Raw genomic sequence first — 22,965 nt, 5'->3', positions numbered from 1 at the left:
ATCCGGCTGAGCCAACCCAATACAGGATATTACAACACAAGCTATCAGGCTTATCAAATTTAAACAATTTAAACACAGGCAAAATCAACAAAATCAATTCAGTGGGATATACAAATATTAACAAGCATTTTTATACAGTGCCAAAACAGTGTACTGTCTGACTTATATTTCAAACAGAAGTTGTTCTTCTATGGAATCAGTAATTTCCCCACTCAAGAGCTTTCATGAATTCCTCTTCAGTAAAAGAAAGCATCTTAGCAGCTTCAATGTGCATCTAAAAAAAAATCAGGAGCATGAAGTAAAGTAACAAAATTCTGTGTAACTGGGAGAGATGAAAGAGGCTTCAAATCTATCCTGTTTTTTTTATGCTGTGGTTTTGACTGATTGGATACTCACCTGTTTAAGCTAAAGCTGCTATTTATATTTTTCTGCAAAAATCTGTAACGTAGGGTTAATGAGGTAAGTTTTATGCTAAAACTGGCAACTTTAGATCTAGTAAAACAGGACCAATAGCTTCTCTTAGTTCCTTTTATTTCTTTAAAAATACCTCAGTTTTAAGGAGGCATGGAAATTACTGAAAATCTGACAACTCTTGTGACCTGATGAACACCTCTGAGAAAACTGGAATACATCCTTTCCAGCTGATCAGTATACAGCTTACCTTTAAAGCGATTACAGATCAAACACATCAGTAAGATTCAGTGTGCTAGTGCTTCTAATACACATGATTTAATGTAAAATGAGAATTTTAACAAAATAGTGTATTAACAAAGTAATAGAACACCTTTAAAAAGCAACATAAACCAAAGAGTAACTGCATTACTCCTTAACAAGAAATACCAGGCGCTGACCACCGGTAGCTGTGCTGCCATGTATCACAGGCAACTGTGGTCCCTCCCAGGGGCCATACGTACATTTGTGTGCGTTTAAAAATCACACAGTAGCCTAAGCTTGGACTTGTGCTGCCCAGGACACAGCACATTTCTTTAAAAGGAACACTGAAAGGAACAAACGGAACTTTTTAACTTAGAAGGTGGCTATTTTCTGTTCAAAGAATGCAATTGCTTGGAACAAATGTCATCGAGATCATCAGCGTTTGATGAGGGAACGAGTACTAATCGGTCAGCAGGCTTGCACAGAGCTGCCACTCAAAAAGGCACAGCACCCGGAAATCCCTGAAAGCTCCCTGGTTCCAGCTGTGTCACAGCTGGCTGCATGTCCTCACCACCACACCCGAGTACAACCTTTTCACCGATCATCATTCCAAGTGGGAAGTATCCCAGCTAAATTGCTTTTAGTGCAAATTCTGATAAAATGGTTATGTTTTGAAGAGCAGGAAACAATTCATGTCTGCAAAGAGTCTGTTGTAGGGGTTTTTTTAATATATAGGCATCTTCTCAGTCCAAACCAACAAGAAACTGTATTGCAGTTCCCCCAGGCAGTGTAACATCCTCCAGCGCTGTAAAGCTCAAACTAATTTCCCTTAATTTCTTTTGAAACTAAGTTCTTCTATTAAATTCTCTCTCTCAAGCAGTGAAAGGTCTGAAAAGATCAACTGGAACACCAGCAACTACTTGCTGCCAGCTGCAACTCATCTTACTACTGACTTCTAATACCTTTGGGGGGATTTTTTCCCCTCTCATTCTTCACATGGTAGCATCTCCTGACTTCAGGCTAGCTGCACTTGCTACGGGCATCTGAATCTGCCACTGAACACTACAAAATCAGCCCAGATCAGGTTTTCCTCATTCATTTGGCAAAAGGCTCGTGTGAAGCAGACTTCATGTTCTTCAGGTGGTTACGTATGTTGAGCTTCAGCTGCCCTTCCCCTGTGCCTCTGGCCACAAGCAATAAAGGGCAGAGTTCACGCTGCTCTTCACGTTCTGCTAGTCACGGTCTGTTCTGATAGGACAACTAAGAGCAGCCTTCTTTTGGGAGTAAGTAACATTTTTTTTCTAAGCCAAGTGGCTTCCTCTACTATCTGCAGCTCTGTTACAGTATTCATAATGGTTTAAAAAGTATTTAATGAAATTTTGTGAAGTTTATCTGAGACTATGGTTTTGGTTCACAGTCAAGCAGAAATACTGTTCTTTGACACCCATTTCAGTGAATCCATGTTCCAGAGGACAAGGAGCTACCTCATTTATAGAGTCTTATTTTTTGTGAATGCTGTTTTGTTTTACTTTCTCAAACCTGAAGAGTCAAAAGGGACAGCCAAAGGCTAAGCTAGCACTAATTCTATTAGATGGTCCCCCAGGATCTCCTCTGCATCCTGTTACTGCCTGAAAAAATCTCTTCCATTGGAAATGTACGAGCAGCCCCAGTTCCTCCTGCTCCAGTTACCTATCATCCTCCTTTGCCCTGTGTTGGAGACGTACTCTAAATTCAAGGGTGTGCTTCCATGCTGCAGTTCCCAGTTCTTAGGGTAAGTATGTGTATTTTGTTACATCAAGTTCCTACTTCACACAAAACTATTGTTCCTCTGTGGGCGCTCAACAGCTTCAAGAGTGTTTACAAAATGTCTGGTGATCACTGCAGCACTCAAAGGATAAATAAAATGCTCCATTTTCTTATCTCCTAATGTGCTAACGTGCTTCTGCTCAACAAGTCACCACATACTGCTTGCTTCAGCTCTCTTACAGCTTTGGTTTGAGAGTGCGAAAAGCAGCACAGCAACGCCATCCGGAACCAAATGACACCCGCTCCCCAATGTTAAGATCCTGTCTGGGCAGTTGTGAAGCTGTAGCTCCCCATGTGTCTCGTGCAGCTTCCGAAGGAAATCTGACACAAATGACAGCATGAGATCCCAGGCGCTTGGTAAGTGAAACATAAGATGATAAATCACCTGATCTGGGCAATGCCTTTCAGCATACCCTCCTTGCTTTACTTGCCTTTCATGTAAACTCACAGGTTTTTGGGATATCAGCATAGCTTTATCAAATATGATAGTTAAAACATTTTAGCTATATTCTATCTGTAGTATTAACCTACTTTTTGCTACACCACCTTTCTGTAATGCTAACTGTTCAGCATGAATTGTCGACAAGTCTGCTCGATATCCAGTAGCCCCTGCCCTCCCGTTTATGCCCTGAGGGAGATAGGAAACAACACAGAATCAAAGGACTTTCGAAACAAGGCTAGCTGCAAGTGCAGGGTGGATGGGAACTGCATTCCTACATGGTGTGGTACTTGAAGTATGCATGATATTCCAGGAATTACAAAAGGACAGAGATTCTTTCAGTGTAGTAAATTCACACATGGAGTAAGTATTCTGTTGTGTTTTTTTTCTTTTAACCCTGACACACAAGGAGATCTGCACCTGAGCAGAATTATATACATACAGAACACCTGGATAGAGAAGGACACACTTTGGGAACCCTTTGTGAATCTTTGTTACAGCTGCTGATACAAGTAATAACATGCTGGGAGGGGCAAACAAAAAAATTAAAAATCTCACACGTTAAAATGGACTGAACTGACACAGCACTGAAGGGAGTTGCTGTTATTACCTCAACAGTATTCGTTCTTGAACAAATAGATACTCTCTGCCCTAAAGCTTGTCCATGCTAATCTTTCACCATGACAAGGTATCTTCCAAGTTAGGAATAGGTTCCATTCAGACAAAGACCAGCCTTTGCTATAAAGCAAAATACCAGCAATATGCTCTAATAAAAGTGAGGCTGCTCCTTCCGTGCACTGAAACTTCACAGCAGACACATTCAGCCGGAGGTTGTTAACTGACAGGTAACAGTGCTCTGGTCCTTACCTTTTGTCTCTTTAAAATATCAATTAACTTCAGCTGCTTTTTAAAACCAGTCATTAGCTCTTCTTTTTGTTTCTGCAGTCTCTTGTTTTCTGTTTTTAATTCTTCAATTGTTTTGAGTTCTTGGTTAGTGACATCCTACCATGGGAAGAGAAGGAGAAATCTATTATTTATAAAAGCCATGCTTTAACCAATGAAACTTGGCATTCCGTAACAAAATGACAAAGAGTAGCCACGTGTGACATTTCTGAAATGAAATGGGATTAAACAAAATATTCCCTCATCAAAACTTAAAAAAAGGAAAACCTCAGAGATACCAGCTATGGTTTGCCTGTGTATGTACTAGGTGTGTACGTGTACTTCTCCCTTTGTCTAAACTCACCTAATTTTCACACCAACAGAGAAAAATCATTCTGTACATTTCTTTCTCCTGCACAGGTTGCATTAGTGCCATCCCAGATAACTTATGGAGCCCGTTGGCGACTTGCTCCAAGTGACTTTTGGGGCTGTTTGTGAGAGATACAATGCTTCTAAAGCTGATCAAGCCTTTTGTCTCATTCTAGCATTACAGACTGATTACACACTGGAACGTGTTTTCCCAAGTTACTGTACCTTGTTACTTTGCTTCAGTTTATTTAGCTCCGCTTTATAACTTTCTGCTTCTTCCAGGGCCCTGTTTAAGCGAACCTCTGTCGCTCTCTGACTGGCTGCAGCCTGCTTGTGTGCACGCTTTAGATTCTCCAATTCCTATTTAGTAGAGGATGAAAACAAAGATTATGAACAGTGGTATTTTAATGACGCCCATACAGACAACACATTTACAGTAAGGCTCTCCTTTGAAAACTGAAGAGTCTATGGACTACCCTGACCTGTAGATAGAATCTATATTAAATAAAATTAGTTCCACTGTTAAAATGTCCCCTTTTCCTCTGAAATCTTGAAAAGGGATCTTTCTAATTTTTGTTTTAAAATTCTCTTAGAATAATTGTGGAGCTGATCCTGTAAGACAACAGGATTGACTGCAAAACCTTGTATGCTCAGTCAAAAAAAGAGAAAATGTTGATATGTCCACTCTGTGGCAGATTTTGAAATGGTTGCTGCTTCTTCCCACCTGTTCCTTTTACTTTTTTCTCCCCAGAGATCACTACATACAGTTACCAAAAAAAAGTCAGAACAGCCTACTGAAGATGGCTGGGGTAGTAACTATTTCATCCAGCAGAAAATAGTTCATCAAATGTTCATGGCAACAACACGAACAGTTCCCTCTTGGCTGTGATGACAGTGTTTCATAGTAGTGTAAGGTGGGGAAAGCAGAAGAGACCAAATTGAGAAACAGAATAATGAAATTAAAGATCAGGAATATAGATAAAAGACAAAGCAGAAGAAATAAACAATTCTAATAAAGAGAGCACACCTTGGTGACTCTCTCAGAGTAGAGAGAGGGAGATTGTCAATCTTTCACCCTCAGATTGCCTTATTTCTCAGTAATTGTTCTATTCTCTCAGTTCTACACCGGCTCTTGTGATGGTTACTTATTACTTATCCAAGAAATATATACTAATTGGCAAATGTTTGCAGCAATGATGTTACAGTAAACACAGGACTGGAACAGGTAGTTCTAGGAAGCTTTCAGTCTTCTCCAAAATGAATAAAGAGAACAGGAGAGTAAGATGCATCTCACTAATCTTCCAAACTTCTGTTGGTAAATGTGCCTCCTGCAAGATTTCACAAAACCAGATGTTGCTTCAGCGTTCCTATTTTGTCGCTAACCTGTCCTCCTCATTGGTTTTAAGAGGCAAAAGCCTGGCGCGCAGGGTCACAGACACACGCACATCACCAGGGAACGCAAAGTCGTCTGCTGGGAGCTCACCCCCATGTTTCCAAAGAAAACAAGCAGCACAGCATGCAAACCTCTTTGTCTTGTGTCAAGATGATGGAGCTGTGAATAGAGTCACTAAATCTTTTATGATATGTATTTTATTCTGCATGAATATGAAAAGCTTTGGAATACAGCCTTCCAAGTGTTTAATGACCCAAAAAATAGTCTGCATGCAATGCAAATTATGGATCAGCTAATCATATCATCTAATGAAAGAATTCTAAAAATTCTTTTAATGCTTTTTGACAGTTACTGTCATACATAATACCTTATCAAGGATGTTTTTGGAAGTCATCCAGTGAGGGTATATTGTTAAATATATTTGACTCCAAGTTTTTCAGCTTCAAAATGCCTGAAATAAGTATTTTATTTTGTAAGTAGGCAAGGCTTCTGCCAATTCCTCAATACTTTAAGTAAAACCTGGATTACTTTTCTCATATAATGTTTCTTTAAGGGGGGAAAAGGTACTGTGTTCTAAAACTGCATCCCGTTTCCATCTGGATTGTCTCCACTGTTCTGGCATGGCTGAGGCACTTGAACATCAACAGGGGGTGTGATACCAGAGCGCTCCTCCACGAGAGTAACCCTGCCGGCAGCCTGCGCTCCTCCCAGAAGCAAGTGCACGCAGCACTTCTATCTTTGGAAAGCTCAGCAACACCAGTCCAGCCCCAAAACCACTGGAGAGATAATGTCTGCATGACATCAAATTAGATTGAACTACTAAGTGAAAGAGAACACAGAGGAAGGAGTGTTCCTGTAGAGAGGTAGTGAAAAAAGACAGGAGAGGTGGTATCATTTATTAGATCAACTGCATGGAAAATAGAAGAAGGGTGGAAAGAAGAGGATGGAAGTTTTGGGGAGCATCAGAATTCAGCTGCTACCTGAGGTGAGTGTTCCAGCAGAAACATTCACAGAGACCAAACACCAAAAGAAATAAATGTAAAAATAAAAGAACTGATTGACACATTTCAGGTAAACTGTGAAAACTAGGTGAGAATCTTTGCTGAGGCACATACAAAAAAAAGTATGGAGCGGGGGGGAGTGGTTAATGAAATGGCATAAATTGTTGACAATCTAAGGAAGCTTGGGAAAGCATCTATCACAGCTTACCTATTCTATCATTTATGTTGCAACAGAAATCACAACAAAAGTGGTAAAAGCCCAGAAACCAGAGATTACATTTGTGCTACTGCAACTATACAGAAGACTTTCTCTAGACTGAAAGTAGAGTCCTGAGAGATTAGTAGCACAGCAGTACAAATTCAGGCCCGTGTTTCCCACAGGAAATTGTTTTTAAGCACATCTAGAAGTAATCTACAACTACATTTATTATATAGTGTTGTATAATACTTCATACTTAAAGAAGAAAACATTTTTCAGACTGCTAAATCCATAGGAGCTTTAAGCAGTCATTGCAAAATTATTTTTAAATGCATATTTTTGGCAGTTGCAAATTTTTTTTGTATCAGAAACAATATGCAAAATAACTTCTGAATTAGCAGAGAACCATCCATTACATCTACTTGCCTTTTTTCCCTTTTTAGCATTTTAAAGAACAACTGTTGGTCATGGTTGCGTCTGATCAGTAATCTTAGGCAGTCCTGGAAAACACAACCTATTGGGAATAACTAAGCAGCTGAGGATGGTAAATCCAGAGCACAGACAAGCAAGGAAAGTGACCCTATTTTGGATGTGGCAGCTGTACAGCAGAAGTGAATAAACTCTGCGTCACATTAGACCTCTCCTAAATAATGGGATGAACTTTCCGGCTGCATACAAGAACCACCATAGTCTACGGAAATGATGGAAATTGCCACCACAGAAGGCTTTAAGCACAGGTTAAACCAACTTATGTCCCAGATGGTTTGGATATAATCTGTCCTGTCTTGGTTTAAGAGAACGGGCTAAACAACTTTGTAAATCTCTTAGCCCTATTTACTGTGAGCCCATCCGCAGTATGAGTACTACTATTGAATATTTTTCCCAACAGAATCAACAGTCAGGATACTTATTTAAGGGAACTTAAAACCTCCAAGTATCTGCACAGAAAGAACGCCCCAACTCAGAACATTCTAGTTTTCAAATGCCAGAACTGCATAACGTTAAGATGGAAGCATGCCTGTACTACCGCACAGTGTGATTTAATGGAACTACAGTGAGACTTTGTTTCCCCCCAATTTTTAACTCACTCTTCTGGCTGTATTACATGTACGACACAACGCTATATGTATGATGTGATTTTGAAGCCAACCTCTCTAGCTCTGAGTAATTAAAAAAAACCACATGCTGCTTTTAGATTAAGTTCCAAACAAGCAAAGCTGCGCATGCAGGCCATCTGCTACAACTAGGCACGTATACAATTTTGCATATGTGGCCTAACGCAGCAGCCAGGTTAATTTTGATTCATCCCAATTGGAGCGGCTGGTTTACAAACTGGCCATTTTCAAGAACAAAGACGCATCCTTTCCTCTATCCGCTGAAGATACTAATATAAGCTGCAGGTGTTTTTTTCCACATATTCTTCAGTTCTACAGTTTACAATAAAATGCTTATTTCCAGAAGTAATTTTTAACAATCATAATTAAAACCAGAAGAATAAAATTTCCCTGCATATTTTCAAGATTCTCTTGCAGGTCTTTTACACATGAATTTAATATATGATTGCAGAAGCAGAAGAAAAGCAATTAGCAAAATATATTATTTCTTCCTTTAAAGAAGTGATTAGATCATGTAAAAATACAATTTCTAAAACTATTATAAGAGTTTGAAATACTAATGGGATCACTGGATATGAATCTATTAAACTAGGATACAGAGGGTGATTTGATGAGGGTTTTTTTTTCCCCTTTTATGAGCTAAATGAGACTAATATCTGCAATACCTTTTCTAGCGCAACGACTTCTTGTTGTAACCCTTCACTTTTTTTGTTTGCTTCTTGAGACAACACTTTGTACTTTTCAGTCTGAGATTGTTGCATACTGACTGTTCGTTGCAGTCTGGTGTTTTCTTCTTCAGTATCTTTAAGCTGAGATCTTAAATTCTGATTTTCCTCATCCTGTTTGACAGCAATTAGATAAATTATTGCAAGAAAGCAGTAGGATAATGCGATAGTAATGTTTTGTGAAAAAAGGCAGTAAAAATAGACATATTGTAGATATGGAGACAGTTGTTTTTAAAAATTATGTTATTTACAATGTTCAGATCCTTCACAATGGATTTCACAATTCTAAGAAAGGAAACAACTAAGACAAAATAAGAAAATAAAAGTCAATTTTACCAGGACAATACTTCAAGAAACAATAACGCTTTTCTCATTTAATTTTCTGTAGTCTTTTAGTGGGAACTGTCTTCCAGCGGTATGTGAAACATTTAACTTCTCACAGTTCAAAGGTATTGAGAATTAACTATCAAGATGTTAGAGAATAATATGAGTAACAGTGCACACAGATATTTTGTGACCTTTCTGTGAGAATAGCTAAATGCATGCATTAGGAAAAATTCTGGGAAAAAGAAGGTAATATAATTACTGATAAATCAGTCCATTATGTTTTAGGACATTATCTGCTTTTGACTTAAAAGCAAGCTAATGATCCAGGATACATCGAGTATTCAAGTACAAGATTCTCTTAATGTCAAGCCAATCCTGTATTGGATTCACGACCTCCTAGCAATTACAGTTCACATTAAGCATTATGATTTTAAGGTATTTTTCTTTTAAAACCTTTTAAACGTTGTAAGTGTATATTAATGTAGGCTATTGCAAAGATACATTATGGCTTTCATTTCTTTAAGAAAAAGAAATCAAGGCACATACAGAATTGGAGTATCTGTGAGAAAAAGTTTTTCTCGCCTGTCCTCTCAGCCCCTAGGAATACACACCTCCCACCTGGGAAATGTATGTGCTTTACCCTAATTGCCATGTGACCACACGCACCTCAGACTCTTTATATTTAAAATAGATCTACTGTTTCCTTATAATAACTGGACTGTGAATTGGGACAAAATCCAGAATCTATCTCAAGGCTTTGCTGATAGGAAATTTCCGTGACCTTCTGAATGTCATGAAGTTATTTTCACACCAGAGAAACTAGTACCGAAAACGTAACATTTACATAGAGAGTTCTATGGGAGCAGGACAAGAACAGGCACAAGGTTGTCTTCTGTCATCTGCTATAGTAACTGAATTCTGTAGTATTTTTGGCATGGAATGACAAAATTCTATTTGATTTGAAAATGAAAATGTCTTTAAAATCTAATGTAACGACTTTCTTCTGATCACAGCATAAAAGTACTGACTTGCAGAAGCAGCTGTATTGATAAAAATGGAAAAAAGGACAGATATAAAATATCAACATCTAATTCCTTCTTAAGATTTTATCTTTTTTAATTATTCTGCTCCCTAACTCTAAATAAAAAGCTTGAGCAAAAACATGCAGGTGGTTTGCGTTATGTTCTGAATGTCATCATTACATTTGGGCCTGGGAAATAGATGGGAAAAAGCATTCTGAAGTTAAAAGACAATGACTAATAATAATCTAATTGTGAAGAATGGAAAGTTAGTTCAAAAACTTTGATTACAAACCTCCTGTTTCTACAGATAAGAAAGCTCAGCTCTTACCTTTTTCCCGCACTCACACACCACACTATCCAGCTCTTCCTGCGTAACATGTAACTTCGCCTTAAGAAATCTGATTTGAGCTTCTGTGAACATAGTAAGTTGCATTTAATATCCACAAGTACTCATTATTCAATGCAGAAAAAAGCAAGACTGATGTAAAACTCACATTCAACTTATTAAAAACACACTACATTGTTTGTAATTGTTATAGAGAAATAGGCAAATAAAACCTGACAGATTTCTAAATAAATGTTGCAAGTTTCTCATTCCTAGGTAAAGCTTTGTATAGGTTTTTCCTTTCAATGACTGAACTCAACATCTTTAAAATGTAAAAATGCATAATTCTCAGAAATTAAATTTAAAGGAAACTTTCATCATAGTATACAACATGTTACAGCATTCCTTGAGATTGAAGTCAAGAAAAGTATATTGTAGGGTATGTCCATGTTGCAGTCATCTGTAGCTGCAAGTTGTGTAGTTACACCCAAAGTACTTTTGAACTGCTCACAACAAAGAATTAAATGTAGACTGCAAAATCCTCTTAATACATAAAGCTATGGTAGTCTATGCTTTTTTAAAGTACACTGCCAACATTATTCAATTAATAGTTTAAAATTAATCAATTTAATCAGATGGGGGTTTTTTCCCAAATGAAGTATTTTCTTGCTCTTGGCCAGCTAAGAAATGTACTGTTGTCATGACCGAACAAGCTGTGTGTGAACAGCGTGTTCTTTTACTCCTTGTTCCCCACCCTTTCCCCAGATCATTCATAAGGAACTCCCTCTGAAATTCCACAGGCACAAAGCATGGAAACAGTACGAGGATCAAGTTGAGCAACATGGGAACAACCATTATTCACAGTAAGTACCAGAGGAAAAGAACAAACTGGAGGAGGAGTATCTGGAGCTGAACGTGAGGGGATGGATGGGCGCATGTGTTCATTTGCTGCAACAGGAATTCCTTCTATTTTCACCCCCTTTCCTTATCAACTGTCAATTGCAGCTTAAGTTGTAATTCTGTAGAAGCCAATGAGTAGGATTCAGGAAAAATACAAAAAAATAAGATACAGACTGACTTTTTTTCTCCTGTTATATCCTTATTAGTTTCTGGTAACTAGTGGGTATCCTGCAATGGAAAATATATTGAAGCCATCAAGTTTAATACTCTTCAATGGACTTCTATACTATCAAGCTGTTTGATTTTCTTCCTAAAACATACTGTCATTTTGCATTGACGATATCCCATGGCAATGAGTTGGCTAACTTAATTACGCATTTTGTGAAAGAAATAACACTTGGTACAGCCTGCTTTAAATCCAATTTAATGTGGCATTTCCTAGTGTTTGCATTACAGAAAGACAGCTTTTCCTTTACCATTACTGTTTTCATTACAGAATATTTTACATTGCCCTCAATTGTTTCACATTGCCCTTAATTGTTTTGTTTTCAAATTGAAGATTCAAATTCAAGTTGTTCCACGCTTCTGATTGCTACTGTATACTCTTTCCTGTATCCTTCCCAGTTCTACATCGTGGTTTAGAGATGGGGTGTGCAGAACTGTCTGGCATACTCAGGATGGGACAGTATCAATTCTATAATAGCATAATGATAACAGTACAATATTTTGGATCTTAGGAATAAATTCTTTGGTACAAGGGTGGCAAGACACTGGATTATACTGCCCAGAGAAGTTGTGGCTGCCCCCTCCCTGGAGATGTTCAAGGCCAGGCTAAATGAGGCCTTGAGCAACCTGGTCTAGCTGAGAGGCGTCCCTGCCCATGGCAGGGGGGTTGGCTTAGATGATCCCTTCCAACCTAAGCCATTCTGAGATTCTACGATTTTTTTTCTGTTATCTTCTGAAGGATTTCTAACAATCAATTTGCCTTTTCCACTGTGAACAAGCAGTATATTTATGCTTTTGGAGATGTCTTAATTAGTAATAACTAAGTGAAGTCCAGCTCAGAGACAGCTATAGTTGGAGCTGCTTTTTCTATCAGCATTACTTTGCATTCTTTATTGCTGAATACAAACCTCCTTTCTATCACCTCACTCAGCACTATGACATTCTTCTACAATACTTCAGTATCAGCTGTAACTATCCTAAAATAATTGTTTCATGTACTTCTCTCTTTACCAGCTAGCATTCCTTCTTTCCACATTATTTTTGTCTATACTGAACAATGTAAGCTCTGTGAAAGATCACTCCGGGGGCTACACCACTACTACCGGTTGCTTCTTTTTAGCATTTTGTTTCCCCTTTTACCCAGTTATTAGTTGACAGATGATTTCTCTTACACAGCCCTGTGTCATTAACAGCACTTGGTAACAACCCTTGTTAAAAATCCAGGGGCAGAGCTAGAACCAGACCAGCCTTGGGAAGTGGCTGTGTCCCAAAATAACAGTAACTCTTCTTCTTGAATTTATCTGGTGCAAGGTACTAATGCAGTCCAAGGCAGCTTCTTTTTAGTTCGGGAACAAGAACTATAAGAGAGGAGGTCCTGGCTTGAGAGCACCAGGACAAAGTTCCGTGGGGCAGAGGGGGCAGCTGTGCCTGTGGGGAGGGGAGGATGGGTCAGGTGACCCACAAGGACCAATCACAGCGTTCCTGCCCACGGTGCTCAGTATAAAAGGGTCCTTGAGAGAAGCCCCTGGGCCTCCAGTGCTGCTGTGCTGAGGGGGTTGCTGCGGGCTGTCCCTCACCCCTCCCTGCACTGCTGGTGTTCCTGCCTCCTGTTGTCACACTGCAGAGGAGCAGCATTCGTCGGGACAGGTGGGGTGGGGCAGCATGGCTCCTTTTCTGGTTTTTTTGGACAGTCACCAGGACTCTGAGCTCAGGCGCTCCTGTCTGCTGCCGAGTCAAGTCTGGGACGTTTTTTTCCTGCTAAGGACCTTGTCATCTAGAAGATGTGGGTCCCATATTAACATATTTTGTTGTATCTTTGAGCTCCTATAGTATCTGTATATAGTTGTCACAGGTTAAGGTTTAATGTCTTTGTTGTCATTGTTAGTGTTAATCTCTTTTTTTCAAGTTTTTGTCAACCTCAAAGTCCCTCTTCCTGATTCTCCTGGTATCCTCCCTTGGGATGGTGGGGGGGGGGATCACAGAGAGCTTCTGTCAGAGTCTAGTGGCCTGCCCAGCCTTAAACTTTGACAGGAGGTACCTGAGGACCTGTTTTGGGAGACCTACTAACAGAGGGTGTGCACTGAATTACATGAAATAAGAAACCCAGTTACTTCTGTGTTGGCCTGGTGGTTGACATCGAACTGTTAGATGGAAAGAAGAGGGTCTGGACATTTCGTACTGCTGCAGTGAATCTCGGAGTGCTTGCTTGCGCTAGCATTGCAAGAAACTCACTATAACATAAGAGAGATGTGCGTCGTGCCTTTAGCTTCACCGCTAAATGCTACAATCCCCTTTCTTCCTCTGTTTCTAGAACAAATGTGAACACACCATTTGGGGTGTGAAAGTATCTGGAACGTTCTCATTCAAGCACTGTAGCCACAACACTACTTCACTTGAGCCACTTATTAAGGATCTGAGGAAGGGCTCTTTCCTCTAAAGGCAGAATCTGTGCAAAAGGCTGAAGCTTATCTTTTTGGAAGTACAAGCTTAACATCATGTATTTCTATTTCCCCAGCAAAATAAACAAATGTTATGCACATATTCAACATATGTAACCATCCATCTTCCTACAAAGGTGGAAATCAAGACAAAAGTACAATTTTTCCCATGATTATTAATGTGTGACCTGATCTTCCTCTAGGACTACATAAAGAAGGAAATCCTTCTTTTTCCTTTAAGGGCTTCAGAACTTTCCCTGTAACTTCTACAGAAACCTTTCAATTTTTCTCCAGGAGGACCCATTTCTACCAGTCAGGAAATAAGAATAAAAGGATTTAACCATGGGAGGAAACCTACCTGGTCCAATTTCATTTCCAGTGCTTGGAATAATATCATCAGCTAGGCAATCTGGTAAGCTTCCTTTCTCTGTTTTTTCTTCAGTTTTGCTCATTGTTTTTGCTAAAGAAAAATCTGTGCAGTCCTCCAGTACTGTAACATGATCAGCACGTTGTATTTCCAGGTTTCTTATTTTTGAACTAAAAAAACCAGACCCTAAATATTACATTTTTGTAAATTGTTTTTGGTATTATAAATTTATTTTACTTGCTATTTTTAGGAGTATATGTAGTTATTTACCCAATACAACTTCATTGCTCACATTCATATGAAAGATGCACTCGTGGCAATTTCTCATTTTCTTAATGTAAGATACTTCTACTGTATTCCACATAAACAGTTACAAGATGTAACATTTTATAATCTAGGAGGCAGAGAAACAGTATCATTTCCCACCCAGAAGTTTTTGGTATGGTCTACTCATCCAACAACTTCGTAACTAAATCCGAGTAAATTAAATAAAGAGAGCAATGTTCTCTTGGCTTTAGCTATTATCTTCTGCCTTAAATTCTGCTATTTTCCCCTCTGTGTGTTAACTCTTAGAACTGTGTCCTCTCTAGTTAGACCACAATTTCTGTATCGTTATGCCTAGCCTAGGAAACTTCATTGATCCTAAAAGTTGCACATCAAAGTTTTCATAAAGCCAAAACACTAGGTGTGTGACACATCTGCTATGTAGAGTATCTCCTTGGCTTTCTTTTATAAAGATATGACATTAGTTCCCACAGGATGCTAAGCTCCTAAATTCTTATTCTGATAAATCCTCATCCAGAGTTTCCAGCCTCCAGACTTGTAGCTGCTAGCTTTATCCCGCTCCTTTGGGTTTACCCTGCAGGTTCTGTATATGCACTACTCCACCTCTAAATCTCATGATGTGGGGCCAGCACAACAGCTTCCCCTGAACTGCTCAAGGGAGATCCGAGGGGTACACAAGTGACTTCCAAGTCCTGAAAGACAACCTTGGTTTGCATCAGTTCTGTGTTCTGCCACCCTGCAGACAGTTTTCGTCCTATTTGGATATTTGTCTATTTCTTGTGGCCGTTTTAATCTGCTCCCAGAATTTTATGTGTGTCACTACTCTTTTCTTTTGTCCCCATCACCATTTCTTGCTTTTACAACTCTGAGTTTGCTGTCTACAGAGCTGAAGCTTCTCAGCTTGAAAACCCCTGAAAGCTGTCATGCTATTACTGACTCTCTCTTGTTCTGTAAACCCCAGATTCACAAAAAGAGAGGAGACTCTCAAGGACCTTCCCTCACATGTCTGATCACAAATCAGTCTGCACCACCCAAGTGTGCTCTCCCAGGTTGCCTCAGAGGAGGTATGTCCCACACACATGCTCATTAGGCATCCTTCCACTGAGGAAGTTAAGAGTTTAGCTGTCAGCACGGAGCAGTGCTTTAATTTTGAGCATTGCTGTAGTATTAATCATGCATGTTCACTAATAACTTTTGGTGCTCTATGCAAGAGAACAGATAGTTACGTGGTGGAGCTGACTGAGGCAGACTTGAAGTTTTATACATCTGTGTAAGTGTAGAAGTATACATTAACAAAAATAACCTGATAAATAAAATCTAAGATATTTTATTATAAACAAAAAGAAATGTGTATAATACCTTGAAGTTGTTGTTCTGCCCTTGCTTCCAGAGTATGGTCTGTTCTGAGGTGTGGGCATGGAAGCACATTTCTTCTTGTTTGCCACCTACAAAATGTTTTTCAAATTTTTTTTAATTAGTTAGATTTTCTTTTTCTAGTGTTTTTGTTTTCTTTTTCATACGTTCAGACTCAAGGACACTTTTTGCAGTATATGCTTTTCAAACTTTCAAAAGCACAATTTTTCAGTTTTATCTGCACTCATCTTTATCTTGCAACTTTAATGTCCACATGCCCAAATTATAATACGTTCAACAGTCATTTGCTCGTGGGAGTTTTTGCACACGCACGCATAACAGATTAATGCATAAGAAAGGCTCTCAGCTATTATCAAGATATTAACTATTGGACGATGAACAGAGTCCATTTCTTTGAAAATGCTTATCATACCTTCCAAAACATGCTAATTTTATGCATTATTTTAATCGTATAAATTCCCTGCAGAAGGAAGATCTAAAAATATTTTTGTTACTTTCACCCAAATAAACACTCTTCAAAAACTAAGATTTTTTTTTTTTCCTGCTGTATTCTGATAAATAACTGAAGACAGTACCCTGGAAGCTTTAGCTCACCTCCTAAAAGATTGAGTGTAATTGTAATTAGAGACTCTTGAGTTTGTTCCTCATATCAACCTCTTTTTTCCATTATATTTCCTTTCCTGCGTTCAGCTATTTTGACTACTTGTTTATTACTACATCTAGAAGGCAGTAGTACTACCTTTAGTATTGGTGGGGACGGGGTGAAGAAAGGAAGAAATTAATTATGCTCTAATATTTTGCACTTGAAATTCTTAATTTAATGTTCAAAACACTGAGCACTTCTGTCAATGCTTTATGGAAGAAGAAACGCGTAACGCAAAAATAAAACATGATGCAAGACCACTTCACCACCAGTGGCCCTGAGAAACCCCAGTAACGCTGTTTCTGTAGCTCTGCTTTGAACATCCCTTCCTTTTCGATTTCCAGTCATGTAAGTGCTCAGTGTAGCACAGCCTCAAGAGCAGAAGTAGTACATGGAAATTATGCTAGAAGGAAAATTAATTGGGATAGTTTTGACTTGGATACCTTGGTATGTGAGTGTGTAAGAGATGAAACTTCAGGACTGAGTGGGTCTCTGCAGAAAAACAAACAAAAAACCCCACATGAACATACACAACAAAATGAACATTTTACAGTAAAAATTCACCCCCATCAGAATCAGGAGAATAACATTTTATATGTCTACAATAAACAACATAGCTAAGGTCAGCAATGTATATTAAGCTCATCATGAATTCAATCTCGTCCTCTACCTTTCCATTCTACCTCATTTGCTATCCACATCACCTGGTGAGTCTAGCGTACCTAATACAACAGTTTACTTGTGTACCACAATCCAAATCTCACCTCGTATAATTCAGGCAATTGCTGCAACTACTGCTTTATTAGGTCAATGATTCCTTGCACCAGCGAGCACTTAACCAGCATGCTGAGTGTTACCAGTTCAACGAGAGAGATTGACAATCCATTACCAAAGATTGCCACCAGCTCAGGGGTTAATATACCTACTTGACATAAAAATCCCTGGATTAATAAAAAAAAAGATATACACCAGTGTCCTCTGCATCCTAGGAGGAAGGGCAATTGTCTGCTCAGATTGTCCATTGTCAAGTCAGTTGACAGTGACTATCAAGTGAATGTGAGGCGGGAGCGATACATAAATTTAAATATCACAGAATTTTCTCTGAGATAGCTATTACAAATAGTGTATCCATTTTACAGAGTGAAAAACCAGGAATATAAAAGGAGCTTTCATATCTACTTGTTTGGCTGAAAAGCATGCTTCTTAGTAACTGACTGATCTTCAGGTTAAATGACTATTTTTAAAGTCTGCTGTAAACAAGCAGAAAGCTTTAGCATGCTGTGTACTATGCAGGTCAAGTTTCTTGCCACGTGTAACTTTTTCTGGATGCTACATGCATCTGTGTTACTGCACTGAAAGGCTACTTTTTTTGCTACCCTTTATCATTTTTTACTTCAATTAGAATGCTGATTTATAAAAGATGTGGAATAAAATTTAAATTTCAGGCACATTGTCACCTTAATTTTTTTGTCCACCTGATTTGAGTAAACGTTTAGATCTTGCCTTAAAAATTTTCACAGACATCCATTCATCAGCAAGAATTATCTGCAGAAAGCTCCATAATTCATTTTTTAAAAATGGAGAAATAATCTGTTCGTGGTTGGCAACAGACTTCAGGAATAGGATGATTAGGTTTTGTCTGTTTACCCTATTTTCCTCGTACTTGCTTCCTATTGGCTAGCTTTAGGGGCATGCAGAAGGTGAGGATTTGCTTCCACAGAAATAGCAGTTATATGTTACTCTGAAAAATATGACAATGCAACACCCTATATGGTCAAAAAAACAGTAATTTTTTTCCATCAATAGACTAATTTGTTCCTACTGTATTCGTTGTCTCGGGTACTCCTTTTCAAAACAAACAAACAAAGCAAAACAAACAAAAACCCCTCATCATTGACGAAATTCCTCCAACTTGTTTAATGCTAATGGTTTCTTTCCTGTTCCCCATACATGACAACCCATTTTTAAAACCTTGATACAGCTCTATAGGTGTTGGGTAAGTGAAATTAATGTGTAAATCCTGAAAGGCGTACAAATAAGCAGCCGGAGTATTAGGGCAACTCTGCAACAGAAGCTAACGTTTAACACTTCCACCTCTGCACGTAAACACGAGCTGCGTGTGCATGAGCAAACCCTTTGTGTCTGCTAATCCCATTCACAGCCTATAGCGCGCTTGCCCATGCGCGGGCGGCTCCCATGGCCATGAGGCTGGCAATGCTCGCAAGGCTCAAAGTATAAACAAAAGCTGATTTCAGTGCGGTGACACTGGAGCTGCTTTGTCTCTACGTAATTCAAGTTTCCCTGCAAAAATTGTGCTATAAAAACTCCAGAACAACTTATTTTCAAATATACACTGACTCTGAGAGTCACTTGAATATTTGCTTAGTCATTTTTTTTCTCTTAATCTCTTTTTTTTCCCACTGATCCTACCTCTTTCTTTGCTTCAATTTCTCTCCTTCTTTACAACTGCTTTAGTGCTTATCCTCCTTAAAGGAATCAATGGAAATTTCAAATTGATATTGCAGAAATATCACAAGTACTTCTTTTAGATTTATAGCCTATCTGCTTGCACAATTTTGAAAGAAAAAAAATTAATTAAATATTAAATACTAGGAACTAATCTAATTGAATGGCCTCAATGTTCACTCATGGATAATCAGTGTGCCTAATTCCTAGCACACATTTCTATTTTTTTTTTTGCTATAGTATGAGATTTCAATTCTTCTCTCACATAAATGTTTACCAGAACATAGACTCTGGTTGATTGAAGGTGTTTTAATTTATGTAGTTAACTGGTAGATCAGCTGCTACTGTGACATGTTAAATGCCAGTATTTTTTTTAGTTCTTCCAGCACTCCCATTTCTTTCAAATGTACAGTCTCAAAACTGTTAACTCCTTTTGTGAGGCTGAATCCTCTGATCATATTACATCATAAAACAACCCTGTAACTCCAGTTTTAAATTCTTTAAAATCATCTGTCTGCTGTTCAAAATCCATCTAACAACACAAAACTAAAGCAAGATCCAGAATTTGTTTGCAAAGCATGACCATGCTGATAACACAAGGAGGTTTCTTTTTTCCTTTACAGCTGACAGATATGGTTTTAAAATAGCTCAGGAATAATTTTAACTACAGTAGCAAACTTCTGCTGGTATAGCCAGGTATCATGTATCATAGACTTTCTGTCACACCTTTTTGTGTACAGAAACACCCTTTTACGTTCATAAAAAACCCCTCACCGTTTTCACTTTTACTCTCCGCAAAAGTAATTATCTGATCACATATACTATTCAAAAACAGGGTCCCAACTGTAGCTTAACATTTGAAGCACCTTGTAGTCTGGCCTTGTATCTTTGCTAACGACATTAGTGGCATCATAAATTTAGGAACCTACCACATCAGATTCTTGATAAACAGTGTATTGGTCTATCTTAAATTCACCCACTTCCTGTACCATCAATGTACACACCCCGGAATAACTAAGTAAATGGTAATGTCTCTGAACAACTAAGTAAATCCAACTGGTACCCACTCCAGAGCTAACGGGTTTGAACTTAGAGGCCAAACCCCGTGGCTCTACGTGTGTTCGCAGAGGCCGAAGCCATGTGGGGCTCAGGAGTGCTGTGATACCCGAGCTCCAGAGGGTGGCAGCTGAAGGTCTGTCTGTCTTAGGTTTCCGTGTTTGTGCTGTTTTGTTTGGTGGCGTTGGTTGGTTTGTTTGTTTGTTTGATCGAGTACTTCCTGCCCCAGGAACATTTAGGGCTAGTTAAATGTGAACCAGTATCTGTTTCTTTGCGTTGTCAGCTAAACTGGTTAAAAACCATCGACTGCTGAGTGCCTGCCGTTCCGTCTGCAAAGGAACCCGTTACCTCACCTTGCTTTTCAGCAGACATCAGCACTACTTGGCATCCTTCACAGAATACTTCAGCAAAATTAAGACTTCCTTGAAATAACAAGGAACAACACTGACTTAGTATCAATTGTTTTAAGTAACAGGAAAAAAATTTAGACTCCACCAAGCCACTTACGCTGCAAAACCAGATAAAACAGGGGCATGACTGGGGTGCAAGTCAGGGTGTGCAGGGTCAGTGTGAGAGATTCGCCACGAATTACACACCGCAGTTGTAAAGCACATACCTCTCTCTCTCGTCTTCACATGACTTAGTCTGTACTGAAACTGGTGTAGATAGTATCTCCTGCTGGCTTTTCTTTAAAAAAAAAAAAGTTAGTCAATTTTGGGGGAATGTAATCCATTAAAGATGAATTCTGTATTCGCAAATACTACACAATTCACAATACTACAGTCTACTATGGAAAAGAATGGAAAATATAGTCTATTGCAGAAAAGGACTTCTCAAATAGAGATGGCTAAAAATTAAAACGCCATTGCTATGCCCCAACTTCTACTTCTGCTCCACAGCATGTAATTGCCCCTAAAACTTTTGCTCATCTTAAAATAATTTGTGATGATGTTACTCTCCCTCCTTTTTCTCTGAAATTATAGGAGTAGCAAAGGCACAGCAGGTGGAATGATTTTTCAGTTTTCCATATGGCACAGTAAGCCTTTAAATAAATCTTATCATCCCATATGACCATAATTGGACACTGATACATGTATTTTAGAGAACAATTCTGTCTGAAAGTTTAGATAGCTTTTATGTTGCTAAATTACAGTTAGAAAGCACAATCCAGAAAAAAAGTGCAGTTGTGGTGTTTGGTGCTATGCTGGTTTGCTGTTTTGTTTGGGGTTTTTATACTTAAGACTGTTTTTCTTTTGTTGATAAACGTGTATCTCTGCAATCTGGCAGTGCCATGTGTTATATTAAGTGTCCTAAGAGTATTTGATTCTCTGCTGTATTTAGAGGGAGGAAACAAAAAGTTGTTTTGCTGTTGCTAGTTTTTAAAGACAAGAGACTAGATGTTATTTTTGCCACTTCATCTGCTTCCGTTCAAATGCCAAGGAGTCAGCCTCGGCTTGTCATAGCTCAAGAGAATATGTTTTCACAGGACATAAAAGTGAAGTTTCAACAGTAGGAAAAGCACATACAAGTTTAGCTTTCCAGAAGACTTAATAATTAGCTTTTTAAGCCTCATTTTTTTTTCAGTGAGTGCATTTGTAATTACATACCTAAAATGCAGAAAACCCTCTCCAAACTGTTTTGGGTATAAACCATACCTCACCCATTCCCTTTTTTTTAATTTGTCCAATTTTCACATGAAAACTTGACTCTCTCTGGTGCACAGCCACACCAATACTGAGAATAAACAGGATTTTTTTAAGACAGTTTCTTTCTTACTAGTTACATATATTCTATTTATGAAGTTTGTTCTTTGTATTTCTTTCAGTTCGAGCAATGTAGTTCCTATTTCACTAGGATGTTATTGCAACAGTATCTGGTCTTCAAATACTAATTTTTTAGTATTTAAGATGTAAAACTATGTACAGATACTTTTCTTAAATAACTAAAGTTTTTAATGCAGTTTTATATATGTATCTGCACAAATGCTCTGTGCATCTGTGTGAACGTCAACCTACCTGATGAAGTTATATCGGAATTGGTTTTGGATGTGTTTCTAGTATATCACAATTTTGGGGGGAAAAAAAAAAGTAAAAGCTTAGATTGGATTTGAAACCAAAATACTTTTAACTTGTCAGGGTCTAAATAATTTCTTTTGAAACTTTACCTTGTGTGCATGTGAATCAAGGCTCCATTATGTAAGTCTGCAGAACCTACTCACCATTACTTCTTCAGCCTGACGCACGAGTTTTTCTGTTTTTGCTTCTAATTCTGCATTCAGTCGCCTGAAAGAGTAAGAATGCTTGTCACTGAGTTTTTGAAAGATTTAAAAGAAATAAATGTAAGCATGACAATATCTCTGCCTGAGCTAAGTGAAATTTTAATAACTCCCTCAAAGGAACACTGAAATATACTTCAGGGTATTAAAAAAGTTACGCTTCAACCGTTGCCTGACAATTTTCTGACAAATCAGTAGTAATAAAACACCTATATATCCATTAAACAGTGAGGTTTAGACTGTAATTCCAAGCAGTAAAGGGTGTTCTTGGGTTTGGTCATGTCATCACTTAATGTGCGATCCTCAGTGCTGTTGTTAACACAGTCCTTACTTTAGGTATACTTAGCAGCAGGGGTTGGGGAAGCAGTCACGTACCATTACATTACTTGATCACAGAATTAAAATGTGTCGCTCTGCCCAAGTACAGGTTCAGGTAGGCCCCACGTCAGAGCGTTCCCTGCAGTGGGTCTGAGGGAGGGAGTGCCTCACTGACACCCGGCTCCCCTCGCGTTCCCGGGGCCGGGAGCCGGCAGGGAACAGTGCTTTTAAATGGGCTTTCACTGCCTTTCTCACAACCTTTAGGTTAAAAACCTTTAGGGTTTTTAAGCTTTCTTTAACAGGCTTAAGCACTTATGTGTTCACGATTCAAAAGTCACGTCGCTGGTTTAGATGAAGAAAC

General features: G+C 38.6%; 1 protein-coding gene across 1 annotated transcript; it reads right to left on the bottom strand.

Moving 5' to 3' along the window:
- Window positions 1-196: 196 nt before the first annotated feature.
- Window positions 197-22,293, bottom strand: TEX9 (testis expressed 9; the record flags this gene model as incomplete). The annotated part of the gene is made up of 10 exons (XM_009875789.1): window positions 197-274; window positions 3,767-3,901; window positions 4,376-4,510; window positions 8,524-8,697; window positions 10,261-10,343; window positions 14,179-14,357; window positions 15,832-15,917; window positions 16,933-16,981; window positions 20,628-20,698; window positions 22,230-22,293. Coding segments are annotated over 10 exons (1,054 nt in total), but the record flags the coding sequence as incomplete, so codon positions are not given.
- Window positions 22,294-22,965: the final 672 nt, after the last annotated feature.

Source organism: Apaloderma vittatum, unplaced genomic scaffold (assembly GCF_000703405.1).
Source record: "Apaloderma vittatum isolate BGI_N311 unplaced genomic scaffold, ASM70340v1 scaffold44858, whole genome shotgun sequence".
NCBI lineage: Eukaryota > Metazoa > Chordata > Aves > Trogoniformes > Trogonidae > Apaloderma > Apaloderma vittatum.
This window is presented reverse-complemented; position numbering and strand designations above follow the sequence as displayed.